The sequence below is a fragment of the Lagopus muta genome, chromosome 16 (genome assembly GCF_023343835.1).
Source record: "Lagopus muta isolate bLagMut1 chromosome 16, bLagMut1 primary, whole genome shotgun sequence".
Taxonomy (NCBI): domain Eukaryota; kingdom Metazoa; phylum Chordata; class Aves; order Galliformes; family Phasianidae; genus Lagopus; species Lagopus muta.
Window position 1 is genome coordinate 11,609,669 of NC_064448.1, and position 18,089 is coordinate 11,627,757.

At 45.2% G+C, this 18,089-nt stretch overlaps 2 protein-coding genes across 32 annotated transcripts in view; both read right to left on the reverse strand.

Annotated features, from left to right (window-relative positions):
• Positions 1 to 18,089, reverse strand: part of IFT52 (intraflagellar transport 52) — a 140,741-nt gene that overhangs the window by 55,369 nt on the left and 67,283 nt on the right. For 5 of the 30 annotated variants that reach the window (XM_048963165.1, XM_048963167.1, XM_048963160.1 and 2 more), the window contains exons 1-2: positions 17,789 to 17,983; positions 17,396 to 17,483 (exon numbers count right to left, since the gene is read on the reverse strand). In XM_048963165.1, the coding sequence (XP_048819122.1) occupies positions 17,396 to 17,483; positions 17,789 to 17,907 (207 nt within the window). In that variant the 5' untranslated portion in view covers positions 17,908 to 17,983. Of the gene's footprint in view, positions 1 to 4,040; positions 4,300 to 4,843; positions 4,990 to 5,479; positions 5,589 to 6,707; positions 6,796 to 7,900; positions 8,056 to 8,803; positions 8,873 to 9,486; positions 9,574 to 10,863; positions 10,991 to 15,457; positions 15,530 to 15,615; positions 15,692 to 16,442; positions 16,573 to 17,395; positions 17,484 to 17,788; positions 17,984 to 18,089 lie in introns of those variants that run through there. The other 25 variants (XM_048963134.1, XM_048963138.1, XM_048963130.1 and 22 more) reach the window with 16 other exon arrangements.
• Positions 104 to 3,258, reverse strand: LOC125701305 (serine/threonine-protein kinase Sgk2-like). Of its 2 annotated transcripts, XR_007380200.1 has the most exons (5): positions 3,142 to 3,258; positions 2,715 to 2,846; positions 1,794 to 1,906; positions 662 to 1,332; positions 104 to 126 (listed from the first exon to the last, which is right to left on the reverse strand). XR_007380200.1 is itself a non-coding variant. In XM_048963186.1 (4 exons), exons 1-4 carry the CDS (start codon positions 3,241 to 3,243, stop codon positions 1,236 to 1,238), a joined length of 444 nt encoding a protein of 147 aa, XP_048819143.1. In that variant the 5' UTR covers positions 3,244 to 3,258; the 3' UTR covers positions 632 to 1,235. The 2 variants fall into 2 exon arrangements, 1 of the variants encoding a protein (XP_048819143.1); XM_048963186.1 differs by lacking the exon at positions 104 to 126 and having other exon boundaries at positions 632 to 1,332.

The following is an 18,089-nucleotide window of genomic DNA, read 5'->3' on the forward strand; positions in this document are numbered from 1 at the left end:
TCCACTAAATAAAATATCTTCTAAACTTACCAGTCCAAAAAGCATCTCATAGAGGACAGCTCCAAGGCACCACCAGTCTACTGTCCTGTCATACGGCTGCTTCTTTAGCACCTCAGGAGCTAAGTACTGGAAGAGTCAGAAGTAGATACTGTAGTCCACTCATACAGGAAGGGGTTCACCTTTGTAAGTATACAAACCTGGCTGCAGTTCAAGTTCAGCAAATCCATTCGGAAGAACACAGCGGCATCTTCAAATAGGCTTACAAGGATTCTCCATTTGCCAGAGACACCCACCAGCACCCAACTCCCCACAGAAAAAAAATCGCTTTCCTGGGCTACAGAGTGCTTTCTTCCTAGAAACAGTTTGTACAGGGATTGGCCACCCACCAAGAAAACCAGCAAACCTGCCCCACACTGACGTATTACACTTCTAACAGACTCTTGTCATTTTGAGGTGGTTGCAGTTTCCGTACCCAGTAGGTCTATCCAAAGCAATGAAACTACTCAGAGCCCAGGTGCAACAGGTAAGCATTCATGTGGCCTGCAGGACAAGCAGCACATCAAGGCTGCTCTCACATATCATCATTTCCATGTTATCAGGCTCCCTGTATCAACGAGGCTCTCCCCCTCAGCTCATAGCAGAGCTCCAACACGGGCCATACCTCAGGAGTGCCGCAGAACGTAGAGGTAGTCTCTTCTTCCTCCATTCCTTCCTTGCAGAGTCCAAAATCTGTCAACACCACATGTCCCTGACAAAAAGAATTTCAGCCTGGCCCACTCTCTCATGAGAAACAGCAGGATTGCCAAGCATTGGCCACCACATTTAACCCAATCTATGTTTTACTGTCCCACTGGTCACTTGTTGTCCTTTCCCTCACCTTCTGGGCGTCCTATCATGCAAGTAGGAAGTCCATGGAGAAAATAAATAAGTACAGACATTCTCTAAAGTTTCACTACATCTGCACCACTGTGATGACATCCAACACTTCTGTGCCTCAGCACTGCCTTAGCCCAAAGCCAGGTGGCATAGTGTCACCACCAGAGTAGCAGTGACTTACTCTTAGCACTCAAGTCCCTCCCCTCAAGCCAGGTCCCAGCTCTTGGGACCAAGCAGAGTGTTTTGTATGCGGAGTTCTGCAGAGCGTGTGCTTGCTCCCTCTTGCAAGACCTGGACAGAAACTTAGTGGTATATAGATGCAAAAATCCATGCGATGGAATGAGCCACGGCTTGTCAAACTATAGCTCTCTGGTTATGATGCCAATGCTTTGAAAAGGCAGCACAAGAGGTGCATATACCTGGCAATCCAGGAGGATGTTCTCAGGTTTTAAATCCCTGCAAGGCAAAAAACTTTTTGAGCAGATCAGGATTTTCTAAATATCTGGCCTAAACAGCAACAGCATCAGGTGAAAGGAGGAGCCAACAAGACTTCATAAGCCAACGCACCAAGACCTTTGCAAAGTGCAAACTCCCATTGCTCTTGGGCATTAGAATTTACATATTAATGTAGAACTGCTGTCATGCAGGGTCAGATATTAATTTTCATTTCACTGTGCATGATTTGTCACAGAAATTCTGATTTCCTTAGTAAGGTTTCTCCTAAATCTTTGTATGCAACTAGAGTCTTGTCCCCACTGCTGGGCTGGGGGTGTTTATTGCCCAGCAGGTCCCTCACGCTGCTGAATGCCACGATGCTTCACACAGACCTAAAAACCTCCTTTCCCTCCCCAGCCCTGCACCCAGCTGGCTGGTGGATCCATTGCCCCTGCTCTCCCCAGCATGGACGTGTACCTTACCTATAGATGATGTTTAAGGAATGCAGGTAACCAATTGCACTAGCAACCTCTGCAGCATAGAATCTTGCACGGGGCTCACGGAAACAACGCTCTCTTTGCAAGTGGAAGAAGAGCTGAGACAGAGACAAGAGGATTTATGGCCACTCTAAAAGCAGAAAGTTATCTTCTGGCCCACGAGCCAGCTACTCAAGGGAAAGCTGATTTACAGCAAGAGGCACACAGACAGCACCAAATAAGCCCAAACCAAGAAGCCTTATTTCACTGTCTAAGCACCTTCCCAGGAACTGTTCCATTTGTCTTCCTCATATCAGTCCTGCACCTAAGAAGCCATTGCCCCAAACCTGGCTATTAGACTGGCTGATCTAGTTAAGCTTCCTTGCTAGCTCTAGCTCCTGAGCCAGTTCTAGGTGTACATATAGTATGGTCCCAAAACAGTGCTAACCTAAAAATCCCATGCGAGTCAGAACTCTGTGTAAACAAGACATCGGTGTTAATAGCACCTCCCAGCCTGTTTCAGGTAGCACTGAGAGGCACAGCTGTAGAGAGAGCAGCTGTTACAGTTCAGAAAAAGAAGCCTGACATACTGCAGGAGCATCACATCAGCTCTAGGCTGGGACTGAGAGCTGGCACGAGTGAGTTTTCCATGAAGTTCACCAACACTGGAATTTCTCATGCTCTCCATGGCATTTTAAAGCGTCCCTAACTTTTTTCTCCGCCTACTTGTCTTGATAACCAGCTGGCACAGGTCATCCTCAGCAATATTTTCACTTAGAAGGGAGATGCTTGCCAGCCCCTCCTAGCTGTTCTTTCCAACAAAGTAATGTTATGCTTCAACATCGTTACCTCCTGACAAGAAAGTTGCAGGCAATAAAACAGAATGGCTGGGCAGAACTAAACAGGAGATTGAAAGTTGGTACTCACCTCTCCTCCATTTACATAATCAAGCACAAAGTAAAGCTTCTCCGAGGTCTGGAAGGAGTAGTGGAGGCCCACAAGGAAGGGGTGCTTGACATTTTTCAGAAGCACGTTGCGTTCTGCCATGATGTGGTTTTGCTGTAAAAAAGCAGGAAAGGAGACAGCTGTCCAGGACAGCCTGCTCTACAGACTCCCTGTTGTTCTGAATCCATGAGGAATCCGAGAACCCTACGGATCATATCCAGCCCCAAAGATGAAAGTACTCCCCCCCTCTCTAACTTTGCTTCATCCCACAGATAAATCCATGCTTACTGCGTGCATTGTTGATGTGAACACTCGCTTCAGCCACCAGATGGTTCAATTGCATTTCCAGGATTGCTTAGACACCAATCACCACTGTGTGTGTATGCATGGCCGAGGAGAGCAGACATACCTCCTTTTTCTTTAGGATGGTTTTCTTATGCAAGACTTTCACAGCATAAAAAGTCCCATCACACTTGCGTTTGGCCTTTTGGAAAAGCAGCAGCTTGTACATTAAAAACCATGGCAGATAAAGATAAGGCACAAGTGCACAAAGGCCTTACAAAGTGCTCGAGTGGGGCAAAAATCAAGTTTTACAGTCGGGGTGTCTGATGAAATACAGAACTCTTCCAATATCAAAGGACAACCTCAGAGAGCTGTTAAAAATCTCCAGCAACACTGACACACAGTGCTAATGATAGTGACAGATCTGTTCCTCTCACTGCTTATACCCTTGGCTATATTGTCACCATGCGCTGAGCTTCAATATCTCATGGATGATGAATTCCATGCGAGTTTCCATTCCTGTGCAATACCTGCTTTAATGCCTCCCCGAGTTTCCTGCACAGTATCAGCCTTTCCTAATAGAGATCCATTAAATCTTAACTTCTTAATCCCAACACCATTCGCCATGTCCTTCCAACCTTGAACAAGGCAGCAGTCTGTAGCATCATCACTGTCGGATTTCAACTCTTCCCCTCCCTGGAAAGAAACCTTCTGCTCCTACAGTTACAAACCTACCTCGCCTTGGTTCATTTTTGCAGAGATCCAAAAGGAGACTGCCTTGGGGGGCTACAGTAATATATTTCCAGCATCTCCTATACTTACTGCTGTATTTTCTTTTTCCAGTTCACCAACCAGAGTAATGATCTTTCTCACAGTGCAGTTAAGGACTACATGTATGCCAAAAGGGCCCACAGTAAAACTGAGTAGAAGAAAATAAATACCAGAGCAAGAAATGACCAAACTTAGATTTTCTTAGCATAAGATTTATATAAATATATATATATTTATATATATAAATATAACAAAATTGCAGTTTCAATAAAGAAATAGAAAAACAGGAAATAACCTGGAAAATACAAACATTTCCTCAAAAGGCATCAGTTATCCCAACTACTCCATGTAACCGATCCGTCCATTCAGTGAAATACTCAGACAGTCTCAATCAATGTACTGAACGCAGAGGTTGAAGAAAATTGCTAAGTATATTTTTAACAGATCCTCTCCATCCGGGGAAAGCCAGGTCTCAGTCACCATTCTGGGCTTCACTTGCGTCCGTATCACGTTGCTTAGGGAAGAGGAAAGGAGGAACAAAATCAGAACAAAACATCTCATTGTACAGATTATATACTATCGTTTGTACAACTGGTGTCAGATTTGGACCTTAACTGAGCTATTTGAGACACCTGTTAGTAAAAACAGCTGGTCTGCCTACAAGCGTAAAGTACTTCTTCACTGTCAATTTGAACACAATACTCCTTGTAAGTAACAATGCAGGTTTCACATCTACATCGTCGCGTTAGCAAGCATAGGAGCACCCATGAGGGCACGCTGCTTTTACATGTTGTGCATGTCAACGACTGGAATTACTCAAACTACACTACCAGTACCCCCAGTTAAAATAAATGGGAGACTTAGTAAATTGAGCACTACGCAATCTGTACCACTGTAAGTATTCTGTATCAAACACCAGGCGTCGACTTCATTGTCCATCAAGTGCCTTTACGCACTGCTGTGTCTCCTCCCTGTGAGAAGAGCAGCTGCTACAAGGACGTATCATCCTAGTGCTGGCAGTATCAACAATTCACTTGTAACTCTGTTATGAAAAATACCTGATTCCGTTTCTTAAATTCAACCACTTGGAAGAAGACGTACTCCAGAATATGTTTGGCATCCTGCTTCTCCTTTGGGAGCTTACTTGTTACTCCTAGGATATCGCCACACTTCCGTATATAAAACTCCAGGTCATCATCAGTACCTAAACAAGCATCGCAAGCAAAGAGGCAGGTGAGCATCACACATCTGGACCAGCAGGGCAAAAACATACTGCCAATCTCCATTCATTTCTGGCATCCTGGGGATACAAACAGGTTCACAGCACTAGTCATCATGTATTCCTGCAGCCAGTCCGTTCTCATCTGGTCAGTACCAGACACTGAACTGACTGGCTGACTTCAAAAACCAGTCCCCAGAAGAACAGAAAGGGAGGCCAGCAAGTCTCTAAAATAACAGCAGGCTTACAGATCAAAGCCCATTGGGAAGAGGAAAAGACAGGGATAGGAAGAGGAAGATATGCTGCTGCTAACCGATGTGTCGAGCTGTAAGTCATGACCCAGCTTCCAACACTCTAAGCATACTTGGCCCAGGATTACAAAAGTGCATTTCCATAGATTATGACCAGGTTCAACACCTATTTTCTTACAAAAACTTGCATAGACACGTGTGAAAAATCAGTCTGCTCTGCTTACATTTGTTTGTAATCTCTGCAAGACGAGCTTTCTCAGAGGAAAATATTTCATCCAAGTCAAACAGCTCCAGAGGAGGAGGAGGCAATTCTCTGAAAACAGGTGAAAAAACCTGGAAGAGAATTGAGAGAGCATGTTTTATTGACAATTATTTTCCTTATACTTCAAAAACCTCCAAGGCAACAGTTTGAGACTGCACTTCACTAAACCTTTTATTAAATCAGAAGCAACTCCAAAGCCCTGAGTGCAAACGTACATCCTTTTAAAAATCTCATGTGTGGTTTGCAAAAACAACTCAATATTTCAAGAGTTCAGTCTCCAGAATGCCACAATTATCTCCTAGAACAACTACAGATGCTATATTTGCAGTTTGTTCTTTCTTTTGTTCCAAGACATCCAGGTGATTCCATTTAGTACTGAGATAGTCCAGGTACTAAACAGACCATAACAACTCGCCTTGAAGCATTTCTGTGCTCATTTGGATGAGGGCATTTTCTTTCTCATGCAGTCACCACATGTGCCACAACTGGGACTCTGCATTGAACAGGGCTGACAAGTGCTTAAAAGAGCACTCTATTTCTAAATGAACCTGTTTTGAAAGAGCACTGCAAGAGATATTACTTCCAGTTGACCCCTGAAACCAGCTCTAAGTTATCACAGTAACATTTCTTCAGTGGTCAAACCAAAGCACAAGCCACAGTGGCAGAGCTCAGACAGAAAACTAAGTGTGACACCACTGAAGCTCACGGTGTTGGTGCCAGTCCAAATCTCTGCAAGGAAAAGTTTGGCCAGCCCTTGCTGTAGAAGACCAACACTTTATTTTCTTCTTCCCCCGAAAATGCAGAAGCTCAGAGAACAGTGGAACTGACTGGCTCCCCCCAGCAGTACAATTCTATTGATCACAACACCACTATTTTCTGAAACACCACTTTCTGTTTTCACAGTGAAAGCAAAAACCCAAAGCCCTACAGGGCCAGGAGCAGCTACACAAGTGATGATACATGCAAGGCATTCGTAGAGATTTAGAGAGTTTCTGTACCATACCAGATGCCACACTTTCAAGTTCTGCTGACTAAAACCATAAGTGTAAAAAAGCTACTTCTTAAGAGTCAAATATGTGGCAAGATCAGTATTGCTCTCCCTTTTTTTTCTTGAAAGAAACACAGAAACAACACAGTGTGTCCATATGAAACAAAAACCCTCCAGGTCCCGTGTCAGCAAGAATACTTACAGCTGGCTGCAAGGGAGGCACTGGAGTCTCAAATTGAGGCTCAATGAGTCGGAGAGGTTCATGCTTCACATTCAACTCTTCATAAGCTCTGCAGTAAGCACAAACCAAACCAAAACAAAACCCCAAAGTATGAGGAAAGAAAGAACACCATTTGTACTTGCGTGCATTAAGGACTATAGAAGTTAATATTCCACAAAGACACAAAGGTCAACATTTTGCAGAAAGTAACGGCACAAAAAAAATGGACGCCCATTGATGAAAGGAACCCAGAGCACTACATACGAGTAATAGCTGACTTTGAAAGCAAGCAAACTGAAGTTATGGCAGAGCAGACAACGATAGATGGACATGGAGAATGACAAAACAGAAGGAAGTCACAGCTCTCCATTATTCAAACAACTTCTGAAGGGATGGACGCACAAAGGAAAAAGCGATCCAGTTCTAAAGGAGCTGACTGGGGATTTCAACAGTTCTTCAGAGAGTTCCTAACAAAAGCCATTTAAAAAATTATTTGCTATGGGATCAGAAGGGACATTCCAGTATCAATTCACATCTAGGGAAAATAGAAAAAACACAGAGTAAGAAGGGGATGTCCATCAAGCAGTGGAGTTTCATGACATCTGTGCCAAGCCTGCTATTATTCAACATGTTCTTACACGATCTGAGTAGCATAAGTTAGATGGGGCAAAGCTGCTAGCGATAGAAAAGTGATGAAACCAAGCAGCAGATACAGCTTCAGGCAGAGAATTTGCTGGGAAATGCAAAGATGAGAAAAACAGAGCTTCAGTAAATGCCAAGTAATAATACATGAATGGAAAAACAACCAGCTCTCAGACAGTATCTCCTCTTATCCCTCCAGAAAGTACCCAACATCACTGCATGCAGTTCTACAAAAAGTACCAGTTCCTTGAGGCAACAACTGGTAGAAGAAGTAAAAAAGAATGTCAGAAACTACGGCAAAATTCCTATCAAAGAGAAAACCTGGGAAACCAGAAAAAGAAACAAACCTGCAGAACAAGAAAAGACCACACTATCACCCTAAGAGCTCTGGGATATCCATAGTCAGAATGCGGTACGCAGTGCAGGTTCTTCTGCTAAGTGGTCACAATAAGCACAAAATAAGCAGAAAATGGAGAAAGAAAAAACAAAAGAACGTAGCACATGGAGAAATGAATGAGTTCAGAGCTGCTGACTTGAGAACTGCAGGGAGGGCGGTTGTGTCCAGCTCATACAGGGACGTATCAAACAGCTGTGTGAAGTCTCTTGGGCTCTCATCTCCTCCTTGCAGACAGACCCGCAGTTGCTCAGACAGTGCAGCTATATTTGGGAGCAAGGTATAGTCTGAAATCTGAACACACACACAGGCACGCACATTATTAAGAAGACCAAACCAATTACAGTCTCTTACCAGTTTACACCTCTCCTAACGCCATCCAGAAATAATTACTCCATTCTCCACCAGGCACGAGCCCTTGCAGTGCAGCTTACACCAGAAAACTGCAGACTCCATTCTTAGCTGCACCCTGTTCACAGCTGCACAGACACTGCATCTGAATTTGTCACTTCTTGTCAAAATCAAGAGACAGCTTAACACAACCATGCAGGACTCTTTCTTTTCGTACACACAGTCTACAATTTTGTCATGTGTGTTTCTAAACAAAAAATAATCTCTGCATATGCAGATATAAAAAAAATAATAACCACAACTAAAATTGATACAAAGGCTGATGTTTAACCAGATAAACAAAATCTGTCTTTGCTTCACACATTTCTCTCGACTGAAGGCTCAAAGCTGAAGCACAAACTGGTTAAGTTTGAACAGCAAAAACATCCCCAGCAGCCAAACTGGGAAAGGTCTTTCACAGCCAGCTTCAGGAATGAGCACCAACCCCAGACTGAAATAGATACATTTTTTTATTCGCCATTTTCTCTCCCAGTCTGTCTAGGAATTCTTCAACTTCTATCCAAAATAAAGGGTCTGTAACAACAACAGCATTCATCTGGCTGTCAGCTATTCTGCACTAAATCACGGTTGGGCAAAACCAGCACTGCTGGACCTCTCTGTTATTTACTGCCTTCTGAAGGATCTCTCTTACCTCAGGGTCTTCCATGTCCGTCTGGTTTAAACGAACATCTGATGTTGTGAGCCACTGCAAAAGCACATCCTGGAAAAGGGGAGAACTTTACTAAAATCAGGAAGGCCCAAGTTCATTCATATTAAATCTAATAACGTACAGCAAAAAAAGAAGTAAAGTGGGCAATAAATCCAAGAAAATCTAGAGAGGAAAGACAACCTTGGATTTTTATTTGCTCATGGAAGCAGCCATTCAGAACAAGAAGCACACCCTGTGTGAGATGTGTGCTGTCAGGAAACCCCTCTTCTTACAAATAAGGGCACTATGCACTACACCTTGGACAGCACACTACAACCCATCAGGAGCCACATGTACAAAGGTTTATTATTAATCACGAACCAAAAATCAAGCACTCAAGAAGCTAAGAAGTCACAGACCACAAAAGACCGACTGATCAATTTTCATAACAACGAGTGCTGAACAGGAGTAGGAAACGCTTGTCAGAGTCCTGAAGCACAAGCAATACGCTGCACTGTTACAAACTCCTTTCTGTTAGTTGTGCTGTGACAAAGCCTCCAGGATGTCAGCTGTTAGCAATGCTGAGACTCACACCACATCGCTTTCACAGCTTTCTTGGCCAAGAGGAAGCTGTTCAGCTGGAATTCCTTTGTAACCCTGTGAAATACACACACTTGTTCACTTACCAGGATCTTACCATTTTCTTCTTTATCTAAGTATTGATCGCTGAACATGTGGCAAGATCCCAGTGCTGCCACCTTTCCACCTTGGCTCTATTGAGAAAGAGCACAATATAAGAAAACATTCCTAGTTGCAGTTTTAGAGGCAATTGTTAATGGCATCCAATTGCAAAGCAATTGAAACAAATGAGAAATGTTGGAGTAAGCATCAAAGGCAGTTTCAAACATGGAAAGCTCACAAGAGCGCAGCATTCTTTGTAAGAGCACATGCTCTGCAGGCTCAGAAATTCAGTAAAATACTCATCTTTTTGAACATTAGAAAGACAAGAAATCCCGTATCGTCAACAACAGCTGCACTTATGTTATTTTGGCAGTAAAAAGAACACTTCTATTGATGAAGCAAAAAAATAAGTTCAAAAAATGGAAACCTAAAGGACAGCAACACGCATGCATGTCAGCACAGCACGTGAGTACATCAGCCAACAGAAGAGTTGGGTAATTTCATTGCTTCTAATATAAAATGCAAAAGATTCAGGCTCCTTTATTTCGCTTCAGCCAAATCAAACGTGCATGAAAAGGCATCCACGAAACAACTTTGGTGTTCTTCTCTATCCAGATTACCCCTCCTGCCCTGGGAGGTACAAAGAAGTTACATGGATGTCACTTGGAGCGCAGTGCATTTGCTGCATTTCTCAGAGGAAAACACACTTCTCTGTACCACGAGGTGAAGCACGTGGAACTGCACGCAAACAAGCACGCTCCTGAAATGAGAACACTGACCAGCAAGCCTTTGATCCCAGCGAGGCTTTACGTCACTTTGGCAAACATGTCACAAGAAGACAGCTCTGCATTAATGCAAACAATTGCAAGATTACCGTGGGTGTGAGATTAGACATCAGTCTACAGGTCCGTTGGATTGACGTGCACATACTGTGTCGGGGGAAGGGGTTTTATTCTATCTTATTCCAACAGTTGCACACAAAATGCAAGCAGTAAGTGCACGTGGAAGTTCACTCACACTGCTGTATTGACTTTGATTTACGGGGTGCATTTCAGACACAATGTGGGGAATGAAGACAGACATCCTCAGTAAAAAAATAAAGAAAAATTTCCTTCCTAAGGTACAAAAAAAAAACCAACCCACAAGAGTGTTAGCAAGTTATACACACAGTAAAGAGCATGGTAATGTTCACTAACAATACTAATTCCTTACACCCATCCACTACTCGTAGTTGCCTTTTGTTTAATGAACTAAGAAAGCTGCACAGATAACAGACATCTACCAGCTCTGAGCTGATGGTCCTCTTTCTTCATCCACTATTAACTAAGGAACAGTCTCATTAAATGCTCAAACTACATGGCTTGCTTCATGCAGAATCGTACCTGGTGCTGATAGAACGCAAGAATAGGTCTCCTGAGGGGGAAGCAGATGGAGCCTGTTGACAGAACAGCCACTGCTGGTTTCATCACATTTAGTGTGGCACCAAACGGATACACAAAAGTGAGAGCTCTGCAGAAAATACAGACTCCTTAAGTGCCTGCATGCATCACATAGGCTCGTCTCATCTATTGTCGGGAATAACCCATATGGCCAGGGAAACCTGCTGATAAACCTGGGGAAGCCCACCAACTCAATATGAGTGAACCGCTTCGTTTATTGTAACCACAGCACACCTTATATAGATACAGAACCTGAAACCATGGTTATAAACAACTCTATAAATCACATACCTAGGGTACAGTGTTTAGACAAGCATATTGAAGGAACAAAGGCAAGCATTCCAGAAACCCATTCACTAAGCACGAACAATCCTAGATACAATCTAAGGGTACAATCTATGCTATGTTCCAAGCATAAACCGTCCCTGGCTCCTAAGCCACGCAAGCTAGTTCGAGCATCTTTTAGAAACTCAGATTCAGATACAGATTAAAACCCACTGCAATTCCCCCCTTTTTATTTTATGGGCGCATCTCAAGATATTCCAAGGAGTTATGACCTCCTTGCTCTTTAAGCCAATCTTGAAAAAAATCATTCGTCGAAAACGTTGTACTAAATACCGGCATGGCTCGAGGGGGATCGACTGCCATTTGAATACAGCCATACACAATTCGTCCACCTATAATTATCAACAGCAAGATCAGTAACCATCGCAAACCTTCTTTTATCAGGCCGTATGCCCATGAGGAAAGGCCTGGAAAAGTAGAACGAAGCCAATTGTCTATGGGGTTATGATCTTTACTCACAGATTGCGTGTGATTCAGGAGCCAGCGAATCTGCTTATGTATGGAATCACTATGATCAGACAAATTAAAACAACACATTCCCTCAAAATCAGTACACCCGCGACCCTGTGCTAACAGCAAAAAGTCTATAGCTGCTCTATTTTGCAACACCGCGTGCCGTAAACTGTGCATGTCCTCCAGCATCTCCTCAAGAATCTGGGACGTAATATTGCTCTGTTTGACTGTCCAACATGCCAATCGCTCAATCTGCTTCAAGGCTTGTGCAGCCGCCAGACCTGGTGCTAGGATAGACGCAAAGATGTTCGCAGTGACCGTCCATAGCTGTACCTCGTCATGACAATCTTCAGCCAGAATCATTGCTGAGTGTTGATCCCTCAGGCGGTCATCTCCAGATAGCATCCTATTGATGTTCATCCATTCTGCTCGCCGTGGTGAATTGTTCCTGTAGGAAGACTTCTTGTTGCATAGTAAAAGGTTCAGATTGAGCAAACAAGATATCATCCATGTAATGATAAATGATAGCATGAGACCAAGCTTTTCTAACCAGTGCTAACGCGTAATCAACAAACAACTGGCATAAGGTGGGGCTATTTTTCATCCCCTGCGGAAGCACGACCCATTGATAGCGCGCCCCTGGCATGCTCTTATTGATTGCTGGCAATGTAAAAGCAAAGCGTTCTGAATCATCGGGGTGAATTTTGATTGTAAAAAAGCAGTCCTTCAGATCAATTATTAACAGATGCCATGACTCCGGGACCATCGATGGGTTTGGCAATCCTGGTTGCAATGCCCCCATTGCTTGCATTTGATTATTAATAGCACGCAGATCATGTAACAGCCGATATTTCCCCGATTTTTTCTTAATCACAAAAATAGGAGTATTCCAAGGGCTGGTAGAAGGCACGATATGCCCTTGCTGCAATTGCTCTTGTACCAACTGACTGGCATACTGCAGGCTTTCCTGTTTCAACGGCCACTGATCAATCCAAATGGGATGATCAGAAATCCATCGCAATCGGATCGGGAAAGCCCATGCAGTGGCCGTTAGGGAAAACCCGGAGACTCTGAGTTGGTGAGAACAACACCCAGCTGGTCCAGTACGTCTCGGCCGACTAGCGCCGAAACACCCACCGGGAGGGGCATTACTGTAATTTTGCATTGCGCAGAGCGGTTTTCTAATGTCACCGTAATTGGATCCAAACTGCGAGACACTGGAACAGTTCCACCAACTCCTTCCACCCCCTTTCCGACCGACTCCGTCGGCCACTGTCGGGGCCAGGCGCTCGTTGCTACAATAGTAATATCTGCGCCATTATCTAACAACGCTCGGATAGTAATAGTGCGTTGCTGATGAGTCAATGCAATCGGAACCACTGGTCTCGTATGCAGAGGCATAGTCAAAAGTGCGAGGCCCCCTGTGGATCCAAAACTCTTATCTCCCCTGCTGTCAGGAGAGCGCGGGGACACAGCTGCAGTTAAACCAACAAGAATGCACTGACGTAACAGAGAAGCATGCATCCAGTCTGGCACATCGGCATGCGACAATGCCTCAGTCAATTTATCAACAAAGCTAGCAAAAGTTTCCTCTCTGCTCTGCTTAATTGATAAGTATGATGGTGTCGGCTCTGACGTCTTTACCATGTTATACGCGTCCCGCGCCAAGTTCATACTCTCCATACAAACCTCAGGTCCCATCTGGACCTGAATGTCAGGGTGAGAAAACATATTGCTGCCTGTTAACTGATCAACCGTAACCTGAAACAACGGGTGGTGCATATCCCGCAGGGTCTGTGCAGACAGCTCACACAGCCGCCACCAATGTGCTTGCCACAACATCTGCTCAGAGGGTTTCATAATCATACGCATTATAGTTTTTACATCTTCTGGAATCAAAATGCTACTAGCCCATATATACGTCAACAGCTGTCGAGCCGGTTCACTATGTAACCCGTGCTCGGCCACTGTAGCCCGCAACTGAAATAATATTTTCCAACCGATTGGCACATGTACCCCGTGAACCTCACCATCCGGACCTGCATCGTAACGAATTGGAAAAGCTTGACTCACAACCTCCACTATATCCATTTTCCCCTGATGTGCGGCTTGTTCCGCAATCTTAGACCAATTAAGTCTTGTAACCCGTCTATTTTTCCCTATTTGAGTGACATTGTCACAGCCCTTTTGTTCATTTCTCCTTGGCGAAGCCCCCGCCGGCACAGGTGCACAGGCGAGTGGAGGAGGGGGGGGAGGCAAATCCCCATTACCTTCCTCCTCAGGGAATAAGTCGGGCTCAGAATCCGACTCTCCCTTTCGAGGAGCGCTGGGCAAAACGTAATTATCCAACTTAACGGGGACAGGGATGCCCATAGATGGATGAGGGGGATCCTGGATTCTCCCCGTAGCCGTCCCAACCCCCAATTGCTGAGCTGCCTGACCGGCCATATCCTGCTCCACCTTGTGTCTCTTAATACAGTTAATAATCTCTCTCCAAGGCTTCATTAATTTCTTAGCCTCCTTTTTATCATCAATCACCTGATCCCAAAGTATATCACCACACGTACGCCACTCATCAACATTAAATAAGGTTCCTGCATGCAAGAATACCCCCGCCGATCGCCCGAAATCTAAAACGTTCGGTACCGACTTTAAAACTCCCGAATCCACCCCGCGTTTTTCTAAAAAACGTAAAAGCAATTGTTGGGCTACCTCCCGCTCCATTCCGTCTGATGGAGCTCCGCAATCCGCCTCCCGCGGTCGCGCTCAGCTGGCCAGCTATTCACACAGGTTGCCCTCCGAATTCTGCCCCGGTTGTCAACCACGCAAGATTCGCAACGCCAGGCACATCAGTCAGGTCCCTGTTCGGGCGCCAAATGTCGGGAATAACCCACTTGGCCAGGGAAACCTGCTGATAAACCTGGGGAAGCCCACCAACTCAATATGAGTGAACCGCTTCGTTTATTGTAACCACAGCACACCTTATATAGATACAGAACCTGAAACCATGGTTATAAACAACTCTATAAATCACATACCTAGGGTACAGTGTTTAGACAAGCATATTGAAGGAACAAAGGCAAGCATTCCAGAAACCCATTCACTAAGCACGAACAATCCTAGATACAATCTAAGGGTACAATCTATGCTATGTTCCAAGCATAAACCGTCCCTGGCTCCTAAGCCACGCAAGCTAGTTCGAGCATCTTTTAGAAACTCAGATTCAGATACAGATTAAAACCCACTGCAATCTATAAAACAGACTATCTGCCTAAGCTGACAAGTTTAACCGTGCGCTGATGGTGGAATGCCAAGAGCCCTGTTTGAGAAACTCAGACCACCACAATGACATTACTTCCTAGGAGGTGTTTCTCTTTAGAAAGAAACAGGGTTCCTCTTCTCTACAGCTAGAGCACTCACTAACCAGAGCTCATGCCTATTCATGTTCAATCAAACTCAAATACAGAGAGAAGGGGGGGGGGGGGGAGGGGGGGGAAAATCTGGTCAAGAAAGTAATAATTCCCCTCAAAATCTATCTATCATTCCTGCTCTTTACTTGCTATCAAGAGTCACTGAACAGCCTTCTTTCCAGATAAAGCCTTGGGAAGCAAGAAGCTAACTGACATACACACATTAGAAAAGCTCAACATAAGCTCAATAAATTCCTGCCCACGGAGGCTATCAGTGGAGAGTGAGGCTAAAGCTTTTCACACCAGCTGCCCCAAAGGAAAACACTTACTGTGAGCCATGCCCGCTCCCATCTTCACCTGCTGCCTCAAGCCCTGTTCTTCCTGCAGCTTCACTGATTCCCCTACAGCAAATTGAAAGCAAAGCCTACTGAAAACACTACGGGCTAAAAGAGTTAATTGTGAAGATGCACACGGCCAAAATACCTACCTATTCAAAACTCCATCAGAGATCAGTGCTTCTTTTGGATGGAAGTACTTGTAATACACATTTCGTACAACAGCATCTTGGATAAAAAAAATGAAATAAGAGGAAATCTGTACCTTAACTGATCAGTGTGCTAAACGTAGCAATGTAAATGAGTTTAGCTCTGGGCTCCCTTGAATGTTTCCTTCTAACACTGCAAAGCTGGCACATGGCCCCCAGAAAAGTTCCTGTCAGTCTTCACTATTGCTTCCTTCTGGACATAAAGACTTAGACCAGCAATATCTTTGCAAAATAAAGCTATGAAAAACGACCACATGTCTTCTGCATGTTCTTAGATTAAAAAAAAACAGTTAAAAGAATTCTTATCAAAGTTTTTAATACATCTCCTAAAGCGTGATGATGACCAATAGCACTGACGCACAAAAAAACAGAGAGCAAAAAAAAGGCAAACAAAAAATACCAGGCTAAATGCCATCAAAGAGCCTACAGATATTTCCTGTACGCTGAGGCACACAGTTTATTTACACTTTGGCAGTGCACAAGCGAATGGATTGCACGTTACTGGTCTCCTCCAAGAAAGTGCCACAGCTGCTTCAGGTGAGCTACGGGGATGGCCAAATTGTTACCAAGCTGCTGTGCCTGTGGAAAGCCCTCGGTGTGCCTCAGTGTTACACTATAGAGCACATACAGATATCAAGAGAAGCACATCCTGAAAAGATCCAAGGGCACATTTTGTGTGCAGGACCTGCAGAGCTCACAGCCTACAGACTGAACTGCTCTTAGCTTTCCTAGGAAAGGAAAGAATAAAAGGTGTCAGTGAGCCCCACTACCGTTATTGAAAGCGATCCCGTATTCTTCTAACAGAAAGTTAATGTTTGTGCCAGATCTGGACTCGCCGCCTTCACTGAGCATCACCAGGATGGCTCCACCATCCTCCAGGAATTTCTTCAGAACCGAAAACTAAAAGACAACAAGCATCCAGAAAAAAACCGTCAGTGAAAGAAGACAACAGCAAGACTGCAAGAATCACAGAATGGCCTGGGTTGCAAAGGAGCACAGCGCTCAGCCAGTCCCAACCCCCTGCTGTGTGCAGGGTCACCACCCACCAGACCAGGCTGCCCAGAGCCACATCCAGCCTGGCCTTGAATGCCTCCAGGGATGGGGCATCCACAGCCCCCTTGGGCAACCTGTGCCAGTGCACCACCACCCTCTGAATGAAAAACTTCCTCCTAACATCCAACCTCAACCTCGCCTGTCTCACTTTAAAACCATTCCCCCTTGTCCTATCACCATCCACCCTCATAAACAGCCATTCTCCCTCCTGTTTACATGCTCCCTTCAAGTATCGGAAGAAGCTACACTGAGATGATTCTGACAACCTGCAGTGAATTTGATGCTATGAGAAAAGCATTCAAATCTCAAGCTGTGTAAATTCATACAAAGCAGTAACGTCCAAAATCATCTACGCTGTTATCTTCTATGTTGTTTTAAGATTTGCTTAATGCACAGCCTATGTGCAAACAGGTATGGTTTTAAGTTGTGGGAGGGAAGATTTAGGTTGGATGCCAGAGGGAAGTTCTTTACAAATGACGGTGAGGTGCTGGAACAGTTGCCCAGAGAGGCTGTGGATGCCCCGACCCTGGAGGTGTTGGAGGCCGGATGGGCAGCCTGGGCTGGTATTAAGTGTGCAGGTTGGTGGCCCTGCCTGTGGCCGGGGGGTTGAGCTTCATGATCCTTGAGGTCCCTTCCAGCCCTGGCCATTCTGTGACTCTGTGATTCTTACCTCAGCAGCGCTGAACTTTTCTCTTGGACCACCTGTTATCCACACTTTCACTCCGAGGAGATTCTCAGACGTGAGCTCATCTTTTAAGCTACAAACGGACAACAAAAAGACACGGCATTCTTGCCCTGAACCACAATATTACTAAGAACTGACAAATAAGCATTAAGCAAATCACTCCAGTCGCTTCAACCCCTTCGTTTCGGTTTAGAATTCACAACCTATCGAACACAAAGCACCGTCAGCGAGGCCCCGCGGCACAGCCACAACCCGCACCTCACAGAGAGCAAAATCCGGGCAAACGAAGGCCCTTCCTTCTGCGCCCCGACACCCCGAGCCGGGCAGCCGAGCTGCGCAGCACCGCCAGGACGGGGAGAGCAGCGGCCCGGCCCTCACCTCAGGATCTCCCAGTTCCCTCGGAGCCTCTTACGCCAGGCTTTGTAGCCGCTGGCGGGAGTGAAGGCTTCCCCTTTGGAAGCGTTGAAGACGATGGCGTTCCTCGGACACTCCGCCATCCCGCACGCAACGGCTCCCGGTCGCCCGGTAACGCACCGCCCGCGCACGCGCAGCAGCCCGCGGTGTGCTGCCTCTCCCAGGAAACACTGCGGCTGGGATCGTACCGACAGCCGCCGGTAGGGGGCGCAGTAGCTCCACACCATAGAAATGACCTGTTCCAGAGATGTGGCTGCGATGTGCG

Bases quoted from the DNA above. Each gene is read 5' to 3' on its own strand.
- LOC125701305 (XM_048963186.1), bottom strand. From the start codon at position 3,243: ATGTACAAGCTGCTGCTTTTCCAAAAGGCCAAACGCAAGTGTGATGGG. The intron at 2,847-3,141 runs GTATGTCTGCTC...GCTTTTTTACAG, and splicing joins CCATCCTAAAGAAAAAGGAG to CAAAACCACATCATGGCAGA. The intron at 1,333-1,793 runs GTAAGGTACACG...TTTGCCTTGCAG, and splicing joins TCCTTAAACATCATCTATAG to GGATTTAAAACCTGAGAACA.